At 48.9% G+C, this 19,596-nt stretch overlaps 7 protein-coding genes across 7 annotated transcripts; 4 read left to right on the top strand and 3 right to left on the bottom strand.

The window, feature by feature from the left end:
- Positions 1-71: 71 nt before the first annotated feature.
- On the bottom strand, positions 72-1,802 carry F4817DRAFT_340259 (uncharacterized protein). Its single transcript, XM_049303616.1, has 3 exons — positions 1,271-1,802; positions 1,047-1,136; positions 72-948 (listed from the first exon to the last, which is right to left on the bottom strand). The coding sequence occupies exons 1-3, from the start codon at positions 1,363-1,365 to the stop codon at positions 558-560; spliced, it is 576 nt and encodes a 191-aa protein (XP_049158228.1). The 5' UTR covers positions 1,366-1,802; the 3' UTR covers positions 72-557.
- A 1,529-nt stretch (positions 1,803-3,331) lies between these two features.
- On the top strand, positions 3,332-7,139 carry F4817DRAFT_340248 (uncharacterized protein). The gene has a single exon (XM_049303615.1). The coding sequence runs from the start codon at positions 3,855-3,857 to the stop codon at positions 6,921-6,923; it is 3,069 nt and encodes a 1,022-aa protein (XP_049158227.1). The 5' UTR covers positions 3,332-3,854; the 3' UTR covers positions 6,924-7,139.
- Positions 7,140-7,308: 169 nt separating this feature from the next.
- F4817DRAFT_141392 (uncharacterized protein) lies at positions 7,309-10,121 on the top strand. The gene is made up of 2 exons (XM_049297861.1): positions 7,309-8,559; positions 8,612-10,121. Exons 1-2 carry the CDS (start codon positions 7,549-7,551, stop codon positions 9,710-9,712), a joined length of 2,112 nt encoding a protein of 703 aa, XP_049158226.1. The 5' UTR covers positions 7,309-7,548; the 3' UTR covers positions 9,713-10,121.
- Positions 10,122-10,700: 579 nt separating this feature from the next.
- F4817DRAFT_316734 (uncharacterized protein) lies at positions 10,701-11,382 on the bottom strand (the record flags this gene model as incomplete). The annotated part of the gene is made up of 3 exons (XM_049300718.1): positions 10,701-11,020; positions 11,079-11,147; positions 11,211-11,382. The coding sequence occupies 3 exons, from the start codon at positions 11,380-11,382 to the stop codon at positions 10,701-10,703; spliced, it is 561 nt and encodes a 186-aa protein (XP_049158225.1).
- Positions 11,383-12,307: 925 nt separating this feature from the next.
- Positions 12,308-14,363, top strand: F4817DRAFT_141422 (PLP-dependent transferase). The gene is made up of 3 exons (XM_049297862.1): positions 12,308-12,522; positions 12,623-13,228; positions 13,306-14,363. Exons 1-3 carry the CDS (start codon positions 12,419-12,421, stop codon positions 14,297-14,299), a joined length of 1,704 nt encoding a protein of 567 aa, XP_049158224.1. The 5' UTR covers positions 12,308-12,418; the 3' UTR covers positions 14,300-14,363.
- Positions 14,364-14,921: 558 nt separating this feature from the next.
- F4817DRAFT_340232 (mitochondrial branched-chain alpha-ketoacid dehydrogenase kinase-domain-containing protein) lies at positions 14,922-17,221 on the bottom strand. Its single transcript, XM_049303614.1, has 4 exons — positions 16,654-17,221; positions 16,435-16,583; positions 15,384-16,372; positions 14,922-15,324 (listed from the first exon to the last, which is right to left on the bottom strand). The coding sequence occupies exons 1-4, from the start codon at positions 16,769-16,771 to the stop codon at positions 15,261-15,263; spliced, it is 1,320 nt and encodes a 439-aa protein (XP_049158223.1). The 5' UTR covers positions 16,772-17,221; the 3' UTR covers positions 14,922-15,260.
- A 903-nt stretch (positions 17,222-18,124) lies between these two features.
- Positions 18,125-19,335, top strand: F4817DRAFT_359310 (uncharacterized protein; the record flags this gene model as incomplete). Its single annotated transcript, XM_049306145.1, has 3 exons — positions 18,125-18,880; positions 18,935-19,014; positions 19,077-19,335. 3 exons carry the CDS (start codon positions 18,125-18,127, stop codon positions 19,333-19,335), a joined length of 1,095 nt encoding a protein of 364 aa, XP_049158222.1.
- Between the last annotated feature and the right edge of the window lie 261 nt (positions 19,336-19,596).

Genomic DNA, 19,596 nt, shown 5'->3' with positions numbered 1-19,596 from the left:
CTGCCCCCCCCCCCCCCCCCCCCCCCCCCCCCCCCCCCCCCCCCCCCCCCCCCCCCCCCCCCCCCCCCCCCGATCCTAAGATTGAAAAATGGTCGAGAAAAGGAAGATGGACGCCTTCAACGCCAGACGGACAAGAAAATAACGTCGTCGCGTCTTTTCTCTAAACGAGGGGATATCTTGAGGGTTGTTGTAAATTCGGGTTCGTAAGACTAGGAAAATGGGCGGTTCTCGTTCGGCCCCCGTTTGCCGATGAGAAAAATCGAATGGTCCAAGGCTCGCTTGTGGTCGGATCCCATAACGAGGAGCAAGGATTAGTTTCATCCGGGGTACGCGTATCCAAGTTACTCTAACTGAGGCGATCTGAACTCTTGTCCAAGTTCGGTTCTGTGGGGTTCGATGGAGGAAGTTCGTAGGTTACGCAAATGTGTCTCCTTTAACACTCCGCTGGGAAGAATACGAAACCTGATGGAAGCCAAAAAGCGATAAAAATTCAACTCGTGCCGGGTTAAGGGGGCGCAGGCTCAAAAAAAGAAGTGTTGAAACGCAGTTATGCCGATTTAGTTGTCGCGGTCACCACCATCTTTAGAAACGTAGACATAGTCAGTAAAAGTTCGAGAACAAGCGGCGCCGTCACCAGAGGAGCTATGTTTGACAAGTACGTATTCACCTTCGCTGGCTGTGGGGGTCGGAGGCATAGCTCCTCCATGGGCAGGTGCTTGCTGTACCTGTTTAGCAGTTCCTGGTCGAGACCTTTGCTGCTGCTGTGCGAGATCCTTCTCTGTAGATGCCGCCTTGCCGAACGCATCGCTAATGGCTTGCCGTTGAGACCGTGGGCTCACGCTACCGGCGACTCCCGGGGGGTTCTGCTTCTTCAGTCGTTCTTCCATCTCCTTAATTCTAGCCTCGAGGGCCTCTAATTCGGTCTGGCCACTGTTGACTTGCTGTTTTCTAGTCATGAGAAAACCCAGTATTAGTGGCCGTTGGTCAAGGTCGCGTAATAAGAGAACTACGTCTCTGAAGAGTAGGGGACTTGGCATGGGCCATACCGCTTGTCAATTTGTTCGTCCAGGTCGGCAAGGCTGTTTTCAATCCGAAAGATATCCATCAGCTCTTGACTGAAAGATCGGGCAATCGTACTACACAGAAGAGATTGTGTTAGCTTTGGTGTGGCTTGAAGAATTTGGTTTACTTTTTGGTAAGGCGTTCCCCTTACTAGCGACGGCGAGAATAGCGGATAGGGAAATCAACGGGTAACAGCTAGGAAACTCACGATTGAGGTCGGCGGCCATTGGGTTGCCAGTCGCGGTCGAGTTCCTCGTCGGTGGGGTTCATGTTGGGCAAAAAATTTACGTTGTCGTCGTACATAAAGGTTGAATAAAGGAAAATGGTGTAGAAGTCGCAGAAGGCGTCCAGCTCAGAGTGCTGGGGGGGGGGGAGGAGCTGGAGATGGGTGGTATTATTATTGATAAAGTATTGGGACCTCAGTTGGCTTTTGGCGGTGGGGGATGAAAAGGCGGGTCGCAGAAAAAAATCGGGACGTAGGCTGGTAAAAACTGCCCTGACTTGCCTAGTAACTCATGGATGTTAGTATGGGATGGTTTAGTGTATTAGTGGATTTTAAAGGGACCGAATAAAACGAATAGCGAATAAAAAAGAGAAAAAGGGGGGGTCATGCGAACAGGTGGAACTCGAGCCTCGCGGTACCTGATTTATACCACCTGTCCTGCCTGCTGGTCCTGCTTGCCTGTCTTAGGTACTTGTCTTACTGTCTCGCTGTCTTTGCACTTGCACTTGCACTTGCACTTGCACTTCCGGAAAGGTAAAGCTGGACTTGACTGAAACACTTCCGCATAAGAACTAATTAGGTCGCTATGTCCGGAATAGTGATAGAGGTATGCGATGCTTACAACGGCTTATTTGACGAGTTGATGCAAGTTAGAAATTGCTACTATCTTAAGCCTGGAACTGGTAATAAGAACAGTACTGTAATAGGAATCAATAAATTATCATCTTATTGGAAGAGGCTGATTTTTTGTATCTCTTCACCTGGCTAATAACTATTAATTACCTTCTTGGCGTCCTAAGCTACTTTTTAGGATGAGCTCACGACGATCTCATCATTAGACGAGATGGTCCATGCATCCGAATTCAACAACGATGATCCAAATCAATTATTTTACTTCATCATGCAAACCTTCCTATGGGATACGGATGCTGTTTGACATTAGATTGACGATGAAGTGATGATGGCTTGCATAAGCTTGTATGCGTATTGCCATGTACATAAAATAAATCATTCAATATTCTAGTAACGTTCCTGAATTACTTCCCTACCAGAATTACTTGGGACTTACTTTGGGATAGGTACTTAATCTCCCTTGCCTTTATGCACGTCGTAACTGTTCAAACTTCGGTCCCCCTTATTCTTGCAGGAATGTTCTATGTAGGGTAGTATTATTCAAACGCTCCATTGAAGGCCTACTCCATTGAAACCAAACCTCTTAGGCACATAAATGCGGACGCTTAGACGCGCGGGAAGCCGAGCTATTAGTTAGGTAGTTTACTATTAATCGTTTAGACGTAGCGCCTCTCTTTTCGCTTCCTAAAGTTGTTCCTTCATATTAGATTTTTCTTTAATAGGTTAGACATCCTTTAGCTCAGGATTCGTTCGGTAAGTTCTTATGGGGACTCATAAGTCTCGTGGAATTGAGGTCAGGCATACTCATCTCGAGGACTACCTAACTAGTGTCTAATTAATCATTTGTACAAATATAAATATATTATACTACATAGTATTCCCTAAGCGTCAATGTCAACCTTATGACATCGACTAGTCTATCTTCATCCTGGCTGTCTTGGACTGGGCACGTGCCTAGCAAGATCGCGTGTCTTGCTCACATGTGAAAATTGAAAGATCTAACTGTCACGTCATCTAAGATAAGGATCTAGATGTTAATTACCTACTACATATAAGAAATAGCAACCTATGATGAGACTGGATGTGATGACCGTTAATGTTGGCTGGTAGGTGGAATACCCTTGCTATTCGGGTAGTTGCTTCTTAGCAACTACATGTACCTACGTAGTATGTTGGGTAGAAAAGTGCCTTATTAGATTTCGAAAAAATTGCCTGCGCTACATATATGCAGGTAAGAAGGAGATACCTGGTAAAGCTTCACAACTGGGCAGTTATTAATAGAAATGAGCTCTGACATGAAGAAGTTGAGATAGAACACAGTTAAATACATAAGAGGTAACTATCTGCACATATATGACATAGGTACATGCATGATACGGAGCCTTTAAACTCTAACCTAGGAGGTAGGTAGTACTTAGGTACCTACATAGGTAGGTTAGTTCCGTAGACTGTAGTAAGTAAGGTAAGAATGCACGGACCATATGCACTAACAGGAACGTTTGGACCTACGAACCCCCCCCAGATTCCGCATCCCAACCCGCTCCAACAATCAATCTGGCAACATTCGCCGATCCATCACACGAATCATATACCACCGTAGCCTGCGACCTTGCGGATTACTGAATATACTTATTTTAATCACGTGATCCATTGCCAACGACAAGGAACCGTGAAAAATATTCATCGCGAATAGCCTCATCTAAAACCGGCCTTAATAGTCGCCGTTCCGCCATTAAAGTGGTCGGGGTGGTCTTAACGGACTTCTACGACCCTTGTGAACTCTTATCGTACGCGTCATAACCGTGTTTTCCCCGCCGGAGCCGCTTAACAAAGGTGTATTTAGGCTTGCTGACCGTGACACTAGATCGTGGCGCCGATTCATCTTTTACAGCGACGCGACGGTCCCCTCGACCCCGGCCGAGGTGGATTCTGGGGCATGAATCAGAACCCGCCCGCATATACCTCCCTCGAAGCATTTGCTTTATTCCAAGAGCTCAACAGAAACTTTCAGAACGGCCTGGTTATCGGTACCTTCAGTCGCGTCTCCGAGACCCTCAAGAGAACACCCTTGATATTTGAACAGGACGACTTTGATGCCGACCGACTAAGCCCTGAATCCCTTCAGAGCTTTGCCCTACAGCTACTTAGAGAGGAGCGGAAAGAGGACAGGAGACGGGAGGCCGAAGCCGCTGCAGAGAAGAACAATGCCGGACTGTCACCAAACTCCAGAAAAAGAAAGCTTCAAAGTCCCCCTTTGTCTACTTTTCAGGAAGCCCTAGAGCAGACAGATAAGCTCCCGATCCTGGTGGAGAAGCTCTATATACGATTTCGGGATAATCTAATTAGGGAGATCAGAGAGGACGAAAGACGGTTCGACGAGCTTCAACGAGAGCTTGCTGAGATCGAAAGGGGAGAATGGGATAATAGGCTTGTTCAGGAGCAACGTACGGAACCACCGGCGAGTAACGGGTTCCCAGGTGTCAACGATCCATTACCTGCGAGACCGGAAGGCCAAGTAGCACCGACGCCAACGCCGATACCACCAGTACAGATACAGGCACACACGCCGACGCCAATACCAGTACAAGCACCGACACTACCGCCAGCGTCAACGTTAACGGCAGTATCAACACCAGTTCCGGCTCCTCCCCAGACCCAGGATCACGGTAGGAAAACTGAGCCGCCGCATACTCCTCAGCCGCCCCAGGAGAGAAAAGCCGTACACTCAATTCCTCCATCGCTACCTCCACCTGCTCGTCCTCCCAGTGAAGCACGCCATATTGCCCCTGATAATAGGCCACAAGAACTAGGGCGTCCAATAAGTAATGCAACACCAGTTTTACAGCATCCACGGACCGTTCAAGGGTATCCCGCACGTTCAGGTTCTGCCACGCCTCAGCCACCCGTCGTTGATGGCCTTCAACGACCTGAAGGTGTCCCCAAAGGTCGAAGCCCTGCACCTATACAAACTAATCAACCCCAACCCCAACCCCATACTCCTACCCCTACTCCCGCGCCTGCTTTAAAATGGGAGCCTCCATATCAGCCTCCCCACCAGTCTTCTCCTCAACCTCCATTTCCACCTTCTTATCAACCGCCGCCGCCGCCGCTACAACATCAGCCGACCCACCAGACTCCTATTCCGTCTCCTCGACTCCCCTACAGTACGGGAGTCACCAGGCCTCCGACATATCCTCAGACCCCAACCAGCCTCCCTCAGCTACCCCAGAATTATGCAGGCGGTAGGCAGACTCCGGGACAGTACGGCCAAGCGCCTCGACCCTCAACACAAGGATCTGCGCCAGCATCTCCATCGGTGCTTTTACCACCGCAAAGTGCGGGCCAGATACCACCATCTCTTCAATCACTACCTTTAAACGCAACTCCAGACGGCGCAGGGCAACAGTTACCGCAGCGGCGTCCAGCTTCAATCCCTACGGTAAGCTCGCCGGGTTCCAATATAGGACCCGGTCCTTTCGCCCAGCATCAAAGTTCGCATGTGCCGACTCAAACACCTGTTCGACCACCTGCTGCGTTATCAGAGCCACACCTAGCTGCAAGCCCCCCCAAACCTCCCGTGCCGCCAACACAATGGTCTCCGGCACCCGGTCCGGCCCGGCCTTCATATCCTCCGCAGACTCCCGTCCAAGCACCCCTAGCGCCACCGACATCTCAACAGGGCCAATCAGCTTCCAAATCATATAGCTCACCATATAATCAACAAGCGCAGCAAGCTCAGCAAGCCGGTACTATTGATTCTACTCAACGCCCACAAGTACCTCCACTACAAACCCCGGTGGCGATACCTCAGCCTACGCGTCCACTGTCGGCGAGCCAAGAGCATACACCAGTAGCCGTTTCTCCTCATATTATAAGAGGACATGGAACTAAGTGGATATCAATCCCTACGCCTGCAACACCGCGTGTAGATGACGTGACCGGTTATTTTGATATCGAGAGTCCCGTCTACGAGCCAATTAGCCCACGTCCTCAGTCGGCCCAGTTACCGAAGACTTCTCCTGAACAGAACGGGAAAAAGGATATATCGAAGGCTCTACAAAAGCCCGATGTAACGCCCAATCGGCCTAGAGGTCGACCACGTGCCACGCAGAAACCCCCTTTAACGCAATCAGAGGAGGCCCCAGCGGACCCAGATCTCTCGGGAAGTAATATTAAGAACGAAGAGGCAACACCTCGGGCTCTCGAGGATATTGGACACGCGACTACAGCAGATGAAAGTGTTGCTACCAGGGACCAGCCTGGCCCAAGCCAGTTGTCTAACAAACGGAAACGTCAAGAGAGTCCTCTGAATCGGGCTACGCCAACACCGGCTACGCACGTTTTATGGACACGTTCGTTCAATAAGATTAGCCAATCTGCGTTGGATCAAATTATCAGTCATCGCCATGCCAACATGTTTGCGCATCCCGTGAAACCAAAGACGGCGCCAGGGTATTTCGAAATTGTGCTCCGGCCGCAAGATCTTAAAGGCATCCAGAAGGCCATCACTGCAGGGTCTAAAGCGGCATCAATAGCAGTGGCAACAATGCCTGATATTGATCCAAGTGCAACAAACGTCTGGCTTCCGATGTCAGTGGATCTAGTCCCACCGCGAGGCATAATAAATATCGCGCAGCTAGAGAGAGAGTTGGTTCACATGTTTGCGAATGCTATCATGTACAACCCGGACCCCTATCGTGGCTTCGGGCCTTCTTTCCTGAAATCGAATCGACGGGCTAGTCTAGAAGGTGACGGGGAAGACTACCGAGGCTACGAAGTAGATGAGAATGGGGTTGTAAAGGATACTCGCAGTATGTTTGGTGAGGTTGAGAAGTTATTAAGCGATCTCCGCAACGAGGTAGAGCGAAATGCGCCTCCGCCGACGGGCGTGCCACCATCTGCAAGCCGTAGCATGAGCGTAGCCGGTGGGGAGATGAACACAACTGAGGATGATGCAGATGAGCCAGCAGGGGATACCAGTAAAAGGCGAAGAATTAGGGGCTAGTAGTAGCCTTATAGCAAGTATAATGCTGATCTGGGTGAGATTAGCAATCTAGCTAATCGCCCATCCTTGAAGGGCGAGTCCGTTTCAATGTAGATATGCGCCGAGGTCAAGATTTAATTATGACTTTGGTTATGGACAAACCATTTTAAGAAGCTTTTTGGAATCTGATGTATGTGCATTTTTGAATATTTTTATATATGTATATACATATGACAGCAGCCTCCCTACCTATGAAGTACATGTATCGAATTATGTACATAGGGGGGATAATTGATGCTGTACACGGGCCAAATTGTTGCCCCACATATGCGCGCACTTAAGAAGGTACCTACTTCGTACATTACCTAATACCCGAAGTACCTGATGTCCTTATGTACATTATGTACCTAAGTTGAGCAATGACGACCCATCGTTTTGATATGAGAAATACAAATCCTAATGGAACTCTGCTAATGCAGTGAAGATACTTACTCACATCTTCCATTACTTCCTTTCTTTTAAGAATTCACATAGCACCGTTTCTGGCTTTGTGTTATACATCTTATTTTTGGAGGTACCTCAAATACTACTATCTCGAGTCTAACGAGTCGCGTCAAAACGCGTCGTCAACTGACTAACCTAAGCTATGGTGCCTCGGAGAGTAATTGCCGACTCTGACGACGAAGATGGAGACGACAATACACTAAGTCCTCTGAGAGAAGATGAAGGAATTGATCCCCCAGAGGATCCCCCAGAGGTAGAACAATTGAGCCCACATCACAGGCCGTCAAGCCCTGATGTACTAGACAGTCACAATCATATATCTGATACTACGGACCAATCCTTCTTTGCCAGTGTTTATGATGAGCAGCAAAATAGGGCTCTTCACCAATCTCATCTTATCGAGAATATAGTCCGTCAAAGTCAGCAAGCGAGCAGAAGTAGTGGGGAGATCTCGCTCCCAGTGAAGGGGAAAGGCAAGAAAGCCGATGCTTCTTCGGCCACGAATGTCACCTCGCCAATAGTCTTGGGCAAGCTTAGGAACGAGCCATTACTCTTCAGCGACGGTGCTTCTGGTGTAACCACACCACGAAAGAGCGCATCTAGAGAATGGGATGTGCCCAGTAGTGCGGAAGACGCAATGGTTTCAAGGACTACTAAAAGTTCGAAAGGAAAGAATGAGAAGTCGTATGGCAAGCGAAAAAGAAGCCAATCGAAAGCAACGAAGAGCTCTGCTGCAGCAGAAATATTCATGGGATATGATAATGCACTTGAGGAGACAGCCCAAGACACGGCTTTGCACAATGAGATGCTTGCCCCAAGTCACGGAGCTGGGCCATCACCACAGCCCGTATTCAAACAGAATGAAGTCTCACTCGATGACTCTGTGATCCGGGATACGGCGCCTATAGCGAATTTTTATATCGCTCAGAGCAACCTCACTACCATGCAGAAACTCGAATATGAGAAGGTTAATGTGTCGCAAAACGGATACCCTAGTCTCCCTGGTCCTCTTACTAATATAAAATCAAGCGGCATGTCGACGGTTGCATATCCAACACCTAGCCGGTATGCATCTTCTTCCGGGCCACCGCTTCCGTGGGAAAGAGACCCTGCTGCTGATGTCGAACCTGATGAAAGCGTTGATTTCATAAATGCAAGTATACTCAGACATCTAAAAGTCCTCAGCTTATCTAATGATTTTATAGATAATGTCTTCCCCAGATGTCATTGCAGCTGGCCATGATTTTACGGAGGGAAACCCGGCAGAAGCAGCACTTGTGGATACACAGGTAGCACACGATGAGGCCGAACCTCCAATCGGAGATACTACCCCAAAGAGCCTACATAGCAAGAGAAAAAAGAGGACTAGAAGCATACAAGATGAAGATGAAGATGAATTACAAGATGGACCTTGGGACCATGAGGCTGTTGATCGGTACCAAGACAAACACAAACGGAGGCGTAATGAGCCAAAATTAAACCCACCCAGTCCACATGGAGACGATGCTATCGAACTTCTTCCAAATCCACACGAGGAAATACTTCGGGAGCAAGACTACCAGGACCTACCCAGGGAAGAAACACATGAGACCGGTGATGCTACCCCTGAGATACCTCCGACAGCGCCGCCACCTGTTCCTTTCAATGCGCCTGAAAACAACCTGCCAGAGACTCAGCCAACCCCCCAACCAAAGAAGCGTGGGCGCAGGAAGAAGCAGGCTGTGAAAGAACAGACCCTGCAAGAAGAGCTGCCCGTCGAAAACCAGGCTGCCGCTCAAGAGGCACCCCCTGCTGTTAAAGACCCCGAGGTACAAATTGAGCCAGAGAAGCCTAAGAAGAAAAGAGGCCGACCTCGAAAGTCTGACTTAGCAAAGCCCGAAATAGCGCCGGCTCCTGAACATGAACTCCGCGCGACACATGAGGCTCACGAGGACGACGCCCAGCATAGCGAGATCACTTCGGAGAAGACTGAAGCGACCGAGAAGCCGAAGCCTAAAAAGAAACAAAAAGCCCGAAGCGAACAGAAAGAAAGGGATGAGGAAGATCCAACCACAGATAAGGACGACGTTGAAGACGCGTTGAAAGAAATTAATAGTAACTCTAGGCCATCTGAAGAACCAGTATCGGCTGAGGAAGTGCCTGCGAAACCCACCCCCAAACAGTTAGCCGATCAGCACAAGTCTAATGAGAAAGGAAGCACGGTCCCCAAGCCCACATCCACATCTTCGCAACCCAAGGTAGCGTATCGAGTTGGCTTAAGCAAACGAACACGGATAGCTTCGCTACTGAAAATCATCAAGAAATAAAACCAACTTGACAAAGTCTATGTCGTGGTAATTAGTAAAGTTATAGTTTAATGGTGCCAAATAATCAATTGCTTGGCTCTATAGCAAAAGGAATTTCCAAACGATTCAGTACCGAGAGAAATGGAAATGAAGATTATGAAAACTACCGCTTAACTTCTATTTTGTTGAAGCATCAACCAAAGGTCGGACATAACTATGGAGGTACAAGAAGCGAGGCGGCAGTTAAAGGCTGCCACGCCTCTTAAACGTGTAGATTTACAATAGATAACTAGGTACCTATATCTATATAATCCCTTGATCGAACAGTGCTCATGGAAGAGCTCAATTCTCTTATACTAATATTACCTCGGATTTGTAGATACCGGATTTTCTACACTTTCTACAAAATGGTTTAGGGCAACTTGGCACGGGGTTAAAGGGTGAGCGTATAATGGGAATGGAGACTTAAGTTACGGGGACACTTGTCCCTGAGTATGAAAGATGAAGATAGCAATCACTCTATTTTGTACACTCACAATTGCGTTGTATGAATTACCCCTCTCATTCTACATTGCCATTTGTATGTGATAGTTTTAAGGTGGTAGAAGGATTTCTTTTAAGTGACCAATATATGCATCTCTAAAAGCTAGGGCAGCCAACCCGATGGCATATCTCATATAAATAAGCCAGGCATAAAGAATACATTCGTGCTTTCTAAATACGACAAGCTACCAACACCAATTAGAGTGCAGCTATTGTTTGCTGTTGTAGGAGAGCAGTCTTCCAGGCCTCTAATTCCCGTCCGCAAGACTACCAGTCAGTCTTATGTACTAGGGTTGATGAAAGGGAGACATTTCACAATATTCTGTCCCTCAATCCATCTTGGGTATATACCACTTTCCCCGTGGCGTAGGCGTAGGCGTAGGCGTATTTTTCTTCCCTTTTCTTTTTATCCTCTAGCGCGACCCGAGCGGTTGGGCCTACAACCAGTATTCCCAGGTGCCCTTTTCTAGAGTATAATCTCTCCAAGGTTCTCGCCCTCGAATCCCAGCGTAGCCAGCTTCTGTATCTTCTTCTTCTCTTTCGTCTTTTCTGCCGCTCTCCGCTCTTTCGCCAACTTCTCTACTGCAGCAAACTCGGCCTTCTCGAAGCCGGGGGGCGGGTCGTCGTCTTTATCGAGGTCGATCTCGCCGAGGAGGAGCACGTTCTCGCCGCGGACGAGGAAGATGCCGTGGGTTTGCTCGGCGTATATACCTTTTGGTTGCGGGTCTGAGGGGTCGGATGTGGTGGCGTATATGCGTTCGACTGTGGACTGGAGAACCAAGTTTGCTGAGACAGATTATAGATGTTAGTTATAGAAATAAGAATGATATCAGGGAATTCGTACCAAACTGGTCCCAGCTTCGTAGGACGCCATTGAGTTTCCGACCATCTCGTAGACACACCAAAAGCTTTTCTATACCTGGTGGTTAACAAAGGACCTGAGACGGCGCTCATTTCGCCGCATCGATTGCCTTACTATCGGTGAGGTCTAGTAGCTGCGCAGCAGTGGTGAACATCTGTGGAGGAAGCTGTTGCGGTTGGGGGGCGGCGGCAGCAGCAGCAGTTGATGCTGCTGCTGCTGCTGCTGCGCGACCCAGCGACGAGCCGCCTGGTTGAGGTGGAGGATCGTGAATCGATATGTTCTCCATCATATCATTTGCTTGGTTTTGTTGTTGTTATTATTTGAGGCAATGGTGCTAGAGCTATACCGATCCATAGAGAAGAGAGTAGTTCATTCGGAAAAATAAGCTTAATGAGATTCACGCCGGTGTTTCCCTTACAGCGACGAGTGCGTGTGTACCGATGTCAGGCGCAATTTGCACTTAGCTGACGTCGTCTCTTTCATATGCTACTCACGCAAGAGGAAACCACGTTATTAGTCGGATTGGGATTTTGGCGGGGCAGAACAATGGGAGAAACGTTAATGCGCTAGTGTGCTTAGATAATACTATTGTCCAATCACAATGGGTCGAGCAGAATTATATACATACTGTATTAGCAAGTAAGTTGGGTATGCACTAGTTATACTATGACTTAACCTTCTAGAAACCCATCACGGCCAAAGCACTTGCATATCTAGTTCAAGATGGGGAAGACAGGGGACCGACTCCAAGTATATTTATCATGTAGATTGTTAGTAACGATAGCCATCGTATCTTCGCGCCTTCAAGCGTAAAACTCTTACATGGTATTCTCAATTTGACCTAACGGCCAGTGAGATGACAGGCAATTGTCATCATATATAAACAAACCCGCTAAGAAGAAGCTTACCAACTCGCATTCGCGATTGCCTTGTACCTTGGCGGGTATTACCGGATCTGGGAAGACGGGCCTAGGCTCGACAGGCGGGATCCACCTCTGCTGTTGCCGAACATCCTTGCTTGCGCATGTGACGGATAGGCCGTACTTTGGCCTTCGCTGTTCCCTCTTTCTGCGGGCTGGCCGCTGGCGGGACGGGTCCATCCTTATCCTTTGGCGTAGCTTCGTGTTCCCAGGTTCCACGGATCAGGATCTGACGAAACTTATCTTGGATTTTCTGGGGTTACATGTTAGATAAAAGCCAATAACTACACACTACCTACTTTAAAGTCTTTCGAATCTCCTTCCTCTTAGATGTCCCGCATAGTTTAGACGGAATTGAATATTTGGCAATTGAGCCTGTTTTGGTTCCAATAGGTCGACGCCATGCCGGGTTCTTCGAGAATGCCTATTAGCTTGCGCGAGAGCTTCGATAGCGTTAAGAAGCGATCTCGGACGATCGATCCTCGGCAAGTCTTCAATGTCGAGATGTAAGTGTTCATTCGTCTTTTGACACCATTTTAATAATATCACCAAATGTTACTGTAAAGTACATAAGAAAACTAATTATCCCGTCCCGTTCCTGTGTAGACTCAAGAACGTTATTTTCTTTTTCTTCGTACTGCGCATAGTCCGCCGAACGTTTTGGAAGCTGAAGGGCCGTGGCATCTTCGGTACTATAGCAGAATTATACCACGATGTACGACGTGTACTATACGGTTATTTCCTACGTGCCCCGGGAGTTCGGACCCAAGTACGGAAACAGATTACCGAATCGTTAGCAAAGATACAGGCAAAGATGATACCTGCCGACAGTACGCGATACACGACGTTACCGAAGGAGGGCTGGACGGATGACGCCCTACGAGCTGAGCTCGACACGTTGGCAAATATGGAACATACCAGATGGGAAGATGGCTACGTGTCGGGTGCCGTATACCATGGCGAGGAAGATTTGTTGAAGTTGCAGACGGAAGCCTATGGAAAGTTTACAGTTTCGAATCCGATACATCCGGATGTCTTCCCCGGAGTGCGAAAGATGGAAGCCGAAGTTGTCGCAATGGTTCTCTCCATGTTCCATGCCCCACCTAGCGCCGCCGGAGTATGCACCAGCGGTGGTACCGAGAGTATCTTGATGGCATGCTACGGTGCGCGGCAGAAGGCATATGCCGAGCGTGGTGTAACGGAACCCGAGATGTAAGTCACGTATTACGTATTACGTATTACGTATTACATGGTCTATACTTCGGAATTACTGACTTGACGGGTTATAGGATCCTCCCGGAGACGGCACATACGGCCTTCCGGAAAGCTGGCAACTACTTCAAAATCAAGATTCACTATGTACCTTGCCCTGCTCCGACATACCAGGTGGATGTTCACCGTGTATCTCGTCTTATTAATTCCAACACAATTATCCTTGTCGGTTCTGCCCCCAACTTCCCTCATGGTATTATGGACGACATCCCGGCTCTATCCAAATTAGCCCTGAAGCGCCGTTTACCGCTGCATGTAGACTGCTGTCTGGGTTCGTTCCTGGTCCCTTTCCTCGACAAGGCCGGTTTTGAGACTGAACTTTTCGACTTCCGCCTCAAGGGCGTCACCTCTATCTCCTGCGACACGCACAAGTACGGCTTCGCGCCCAAGGGCAGCTCCACCGTCCTCTACCGCACCCAAGAGTTGCGCACGTACCAATACTTTGTCTCCCCCGACTGGTCCGGCGGCGTGTACGCTTCCCCCGGCATCGCGGGTTCCCGCCCCGGTGCCCTCATCGCCGGATGCTGGACCAGCATGATGCGAGTCGGTGAGGCCGGGTACATCGACTCGTGCGTCAAGATCGTCGGATGTGCCAAGAAGATCGCCGAACACGTAGCGTCGTCCCCCACCCTCAGCGTGGAGCTCGAGGTGCTCGGCCGCCCCCTCGTCTCCGTCGTCGCCTTCTCCGCTCGTAACCTCAACATCTACGACATCGCCGACGGCATGAACACCAAGGGCTGGCATCTCAACGCCCTGCAGAACCCGCCCGCTATGCACGTCGCTGTCACCATACCCATCGTCAAGGTTTGGGAGCGCCTCGTTGCCGATCTCGAGGCTGTCATCGAGGAGGAGCGCGAGAAGGAGCGCGTTCGCGCTGTTGAGGGCAAGGCCCTAAAGGGTAAGGCCACGGGCGATACAGCAGCCCTCTACGGTGTCGCGGGCAGCTTGCCGAATAAAGCCGTCGTTGTGGATTTGGCGACGGGCTTCATAGATTTGATGTACAAGGCGTAATGAGACTAAGATGAATTATCCTCTTATGCTAGAATTCGAAGGGGAGGTAGATGATGTTATGATAGTATGTGTAGCGGATGAAGCGACTTGACAGCCACTAGGCATGTAATAGGACAGACAGTGTACGTTAGGAAAGGGAGAAGGTAGGCCGGTCATCGAGCGGGTGGCCGGGGTCCATTATTGGTCTTCTAATGGCTGTACATATATATATATATATATATATATACTCGGCAAGGGGTCTACGAGCATAGGGGAGGTGGTAAGCCCTATAAAAGGGGCCGTGAAAAGGGGGGTTGGGGGGGGGGCCTACCATGCCAAAGCTATGCATATACATGCATAGGTATGTATATTTCATCGCGAGACACAGCGAGTGGATAGTATAACAACAACAACAACAAAGTCTTGAATCAATGCTGTTAGTTACGTATTTATGTACATTGTAGAAAGCTGCTCTCCGAAATGACCTTGTTCATGCTTTTTATACACACCATCCATGCCTTGATGCAGAGTAGTCGTATCGTTCCGGCCGCCTTTCTCCCACATCCATAGTCCCGTCCTGCGCCATTTGGAAGTAAAGGCACCGGAGAAGCGGGATGAAAAAGGAAGACCGAAAATATAAGAGAAAAAAACCGCCGTGTCCCAAAACCTATTTAATTTTTGCCTATTATGTGTCCCCTGATTTGACCTTTTAATCTCCCTTCTTACCTCATATCTGTCCCGGCGAGCACACGCATCGATCCGAGATTGGGGGTCTTAAAGTCATACAAATAGATGATCATAGCTCTGCTTTCTCATCATCCATGTGGGAAAAGCGGCCGCCCTCCTGGCTGATCATAGATTCCGCGTCGCCGACCTGCTTACGCTCCGAGACCTCGAAAAATTTGAGCCGTTTCTGCATCGTTCGCTTATGCGGCAACGTCAATCCTTGGGACGATGTCCACTCCCTCATGACTGCTGATTGCTATTGTAGGGGCTCCGAAGAGCTCGACAAGCGGTTGAGGTGTAGATACACATCCGTTCCATACCTAGATTCCGAGTTAGTCTTATGGTGATGAGGTAAATCCAAGATACTAAATCGACGTACCCTTCCATGCTAATCAGCTTCAAATCGCCACCGAAATACCGAGCGTAAAGCCTCGAGATCGGCAGTCCGTAGCCAAAGCCCGCCATCGGTGCCTTGAAATCGCTCTTATCAAAGTCAGGGTCCAAGTTAGGGGTCCGGTCTACGGTCGTGTACATGTACGTCCACACTAGCGGGATGGCGCTTCGTGGGATTCCGCCACCCTCGTCGCTGATCTTGATCGTGATATCTTCCCTTCCTTCCGCAACAATGACCTTCGTTACTGGAAATTCCTGCTTGTCTTGCCCGTGCGTCTCGACAACAGCTCTTAACGAGTTTTTCAAGGTCTCGAAGAGCATGTGCGATAAGTGACCAGGAACGTACATAAAGTTGAGATCGGGGTTACAGACAAGTTGGATCTTGGGTGCTTCGAAGAGTCCATAGTGATCTTCGCATACAAACCGAGCATTCTCGATAGCCTCTTGCGCCAAATCCCGCACGTTCGTCTTCGTGCAGATAATACCAACGTAAGTAGGATCCCGATGATGGCTCTGATCCGTCAAGGCGATATGCTGGCCGATAAGCATACGAATACCTATTCGAGACATGTAGAAACGATCTAAGAAGGACTGTATATTGTTGTCAATTTGCATCCGTTGTCTCTTTCGCTTGTATTCAAGGATTCCCTGTGCCATCGTTGTGACAACGCCGTCATGCCGCCTCTTGATCTTGTGTAATGTCTGTGCAAATTTGGAGTTGTACGCTTGTAACTCGGGTGGCCAATCGCCATTGTCGTCTACCATAGCGAAGTATCTCCTTGCTGCTTGGTACTTCTTGCTGTTTCCTAGGCCAATTTGTGTCGGCGGCGCCGAGGCATACTGGCCTTCACGAATGCTCGGGTTTGGAGTAGCTTCCGAGAGCAGAGATCCCCTGCCGTTGCTGAATTTGCCCGGGTTCAAGAGTCGATCCCGCACGTCTCTTGACAGCTCGGGCCGTCCGATATTGATGATCTCCTATTATCACATATCAGATGACTCACGCTCACGATCATCGCAGGTAAGTCAAGGGGACATACCTCAAACGACTGCGCATACCAATCCTGGACTCTCTTGACCGATGGCATATCACTAAGTCCATCGGGTAGGCTCGTGAGCTCCTGAACTCGGTGCGCAAGACGGATTGGGAGCTCTTCGGCGAGGAATTGAGAGGCGCGAAACAGGGTTCCTAGGCGACGATGTTGAGTCAGCAAATTGCATTTGTAATTATGACGACAAGAGAAGTAAAAGCAACATACCGACTGAGGGTCTCTCGCCAAACTGGACCATCTGCCTTAAACTCACACCCGTAGCAGGAAAGAGGGAGTAATGGCGGATGGTGTCCATTAGCCTCTCAGAAGCCTTCCACGACATCATGGGCGAGTTCGTCTGATCAGCGAGGGCTCGGTGGTAGACTTGTCGGACCTGAAGATGTGTAAGATCTCAGGTAGGAGAGAGGAATTCAGGCCATGAGACTCGAATTGGAAAATGTGGAAGTTTGAAGTATGAGCAATAGCACGAGACTAGATCGGAGGACCGCCCCGCGGGAATTAGGATGACGCTTGATAGCAACGGATAGCAGGGTCCTATCTGTACTATGTAAGTTAAAGTGCCGAGGCTCTAAAAGAACAAGCAGCTTTAAAAGTCTAGTAAACCGCACCCAACAACGTAACGTGGGACTTTTATGACTATATGAACAAAAAAAAAAGCAAGCGACTAAGAAGGACAACGACAGCAACAGAGACGACAATAGGTCATCATTGGGTTGAATAGTACTATCACGAAGACTGACATTAGAAAAGTCGAAATCACAAGACCTTGTGAAATGGGGGAGTTGGACATTTGGAGAACAAGGAGATCCGGTCATTGACTGAAAGAGTTTCGAAAGCCGTCATTGGTCGATTGTCTGTGGGGGCGCGGAGACATGGGAAGAAGTTGCACAGCTTTCGCCAGCTGCTTCCCCAGTATTCCGTAACACTTTCAACACTTTACCGAAACCATGCGAGTACAGCCGAGAAGGAAACTCTTTTGACGGGCAGTTGCCGGTCTGACAACGAGCCGTATCATAGGTACCTAATGTATGTAGTTCTTTCTTTCCCCCCAGATTTTCTAGGAGCCAGCTTACCAGCTAACGGTTACCAGGTAAGTACGTACATGCAGAGCCGGCACTTTCCAATCAAGATGGACTTATTAAAAGTCTCGCATAAGAAACACTTCCAAGTGTTAGGTAAGTGCCTAATGTTATTACGTACCTGTCAATGCGGATACCCCGCCAAATATCGCCTTAGTTCTTCGCCCTCCTCCCTCCTTAACTACCTCCTTGAAGGTTGATTTTGAGCTCTTTACAACAGGCTGTCCTTACATTTCTTAGTGTAAGAATAGCGCGTAACTACTAAACTTTATCCATCTTGGATACAATGCTTCAATGCTTCAATATCGGAGTACACAATACACCCAAGGTCCGGTATGACTGCCTCAAGCTCGTGTGCAGTTAATGTAGGCGCATGTACTTCCAATAGCCGTTGTTGCCTTAGGCCTTCACAGAGGCCAGCTTTTATGGTGCACGGATCTAGGTTGCATCGAGCTGCATCTATGTTTCCTAACCAAAGAATATGTCACATCGTCAGGCATCTCCCACCAGGCTCATCTATTGCTCCTATCCAAATACGGAAGTCCTTGGACTAAGCTAGTTATCGAGGCTAAGGTTACGTTGATTTGCCTTATTGCCTTATGACGGACACAGACTCGGATGCAGAACCGGATAGCACTCCGGCCACGCCGGCGCTGCAAACGCCGCCTAGGAGCGCCAAGTTAGAAGAGTATCATCACCCCTGGTCATTATACCATGCCGCCGCAACTCCTCAATCATCACCACCAGCTTCGCCGTCCTTACCGTCCTTGCGTCTTCATTCCTTGGGCATGTCTCCGTTTTCCCCAGCGCGTCGCCAGTTTTCATCGCCCCTTTTTAAATCAGCATCCGCTCTGCATCTAACTGAGGCAGGCCGATCTGGACGAGAATCCGTTGTACAAGACAGCAAAGATGTCCTCGTGCAGCGGCTAAATGATCTTGCCGCTCAGCTGAGCAAACAGGATAATATCCAAGAGCACAATGTCAATACTCTCCATACGAAAGTGGATGAGATGGAACAGGCCTTATCCGCGAGAGACTATCCGTCAAGTCGAAGATCTCTAAGGTCTAGACCTGCCAGCTTGATACTCCAGGATAACAGAAGTGAGCGCGACTCATTTTGGGGACCGTTAACACCAGGGCATACGATGCCTAGTATTTCGACCACGCCTTTGCCTGTATACGCATCTTCATCAACCCAAACTGAAGAAAGCCCTAACGCTCCTAGGGTCGCTGTCGCTAAGGGGTCTCAGATGTCGGCAGCGCAGGCTAATCGAATCGCCACGGAAGCACAAAATTTGTGCAAGGAACTAGAAGAGGTTGTCTCGGGTCTACGCGCTCGGCAGGAGGAAACAGATGTAAGAGTGTTACCAGCCACCTATACAAGCACATTCTGTCTGATACGTATGTAGCATATTCACGAACTGTTTATCACACGTGCAGAACGCGCCGCGCAGAGAATCATTTATCTCGAAAAGCGGGTTAAGGAGCTGTAAGTTTAGCCAAGCCGGCCATTACTCGAAGTTGTGACCGGTGCTGACAGTCACGGTAAAGCGAATGTGAGCGAAACGAAGGTGAGATGGAGATGCTCAGCCTACAGATTCAGTTAAAGGCGATCGAAGTGCAGTGCTTAAGCTACGTGCCGAAAGATGCCGATGAGGAACTGCGAGAAAGCATATCTGCATGGAAAACGGAGTGGTCTGCCTTAAAGCGGAAAAGGGCCCGGAGAAAAGCTAGCGCAAGCGCAAGCGAAGATACCGAAATATTAGGAACTCCCACCAGACAGCCGAGAAATACGAGTTTTCCAAGCTGAATTAATACCTGCTATATTTGTACATCATTGCCTGCTGAAGGTGTCTGGCGGTCTAGGGGTATTACTTAGAGGGGCAAACAACGGTGCCGATCATACGTATATTTCATCAGCTTGAGTTTGCCCAGCAGGCGCTCAGCATTGTATATATGTCAGTGTAACCAAGGCTGACTGAAAGAATTTACAAAATCAGACAATCTTACCGATATGGTGGACCATTAGTGCAACTGTGCCAAAATCAATAAAATAGGTCAGAATTTTCTA

The sequence above is a fragment of the Daldinia loculata genome, assembly GCF_022478755.1.
Source record: "Daldinia loculata strain CBS 113971 unplaced genomic scaffold F4817scaffold_30, whole genome shotgun sequence".
In the NCBI taxonomy this organism is placed as follows: domain Eukaryota; kingdom Fungi; phylum Ascomycota; class Sordariomycetes; order Xylariales; family Hypoxylaceae; genus Daldinia; species Daldinia loculata.
The sequence above is the reverse complement of the archived record's forward strand: the minus strand, read 5'-3'. Positions and strand labels throughout refer to the sequence as shown.

Coding starts and splice junctions, on each gene's coding strand:
- F4817DRAFT_340259 (XM_049303616.1), bottom strand. CDS start 1,365: ATGTACGACGACAACGTAAATTTTTTGCCCAACATGAACCCCACCGAC. Junction 1,137..1,270: donor AATGGCCGCCGACCTCAATC/GTGAGTTTCCTA, acceptor TCTTCTGTGTAG/TACGATTGCCCGATCTTTCA. Junction 949..1,046: donor GACGAACAAATTGACAAGCG/GTATGGCCCATG, acceptor TCTCATGACTAG/AAAACAGCAAGTCAACAGTG.
- F4817DRAFT_340248 (XM_049303615.1), top strand. CDS start 3,855: ATGAATCAGAACCCGCCCGCATATACCTCCCTCGAAGCATTTGCTTTA.
- F4817DRAFT_141392 (XM_049297861.1), top strand. CDS start 7,549: ATGGTGCCTCGGAGAGTAATTGCCGACTCTGACGACGAAGATGGAGAC. Junction 8,560..8,611: donor AAAGCGTTGATTTCATAAAT/GCAAGTATACTC, acceptor ATGATTTTATAG/ATAATGTCTTCCCCAGATGT.
- F4817DRAFT_141422 (XM_049297862.1), top strand. CDS start 12,419: ATGCCGGGTTCTTCGAGAATGCCTATTAGCTTGCGCGAGAGCTTCGAT. Junction 12,523..12,622: donor CAAGTCTTCAATGTCGAGAT/GTAAGTGTTCAT, acceptor GTTCCTGTGTAG/ACTCAAGAACGTTATTTTCT. Junction 13,229..13,305: donor GGTGTAACGGAACCCGAGAT/GTAAGTCACGTA, acceptor GACGGGTTATAG/GATCCTCCCGGAGACGGCAC.
- F4817DRAFT_340232 (XM_049303614.1), bottom strand. CDS start 16,771: ATGATGTCGTGGAAGGCTTCTGAGAGGCTAATGGACACCATCCGCCAT. Junction 16,584..16,653: donor TGGCGAGAGACCCTCAGTCG/GTATGTTGCTTT, acceptor ATCGTCGCCTAG/GAACCCTGTTTCGCGCCTCT. Junction 16,373..16,434: donor GGTATGCGCAGTCGTTTGAG/GTATGTCCCCTT, acceptor ATGTGATAATAG/GAGATCATCAATATCGGACG.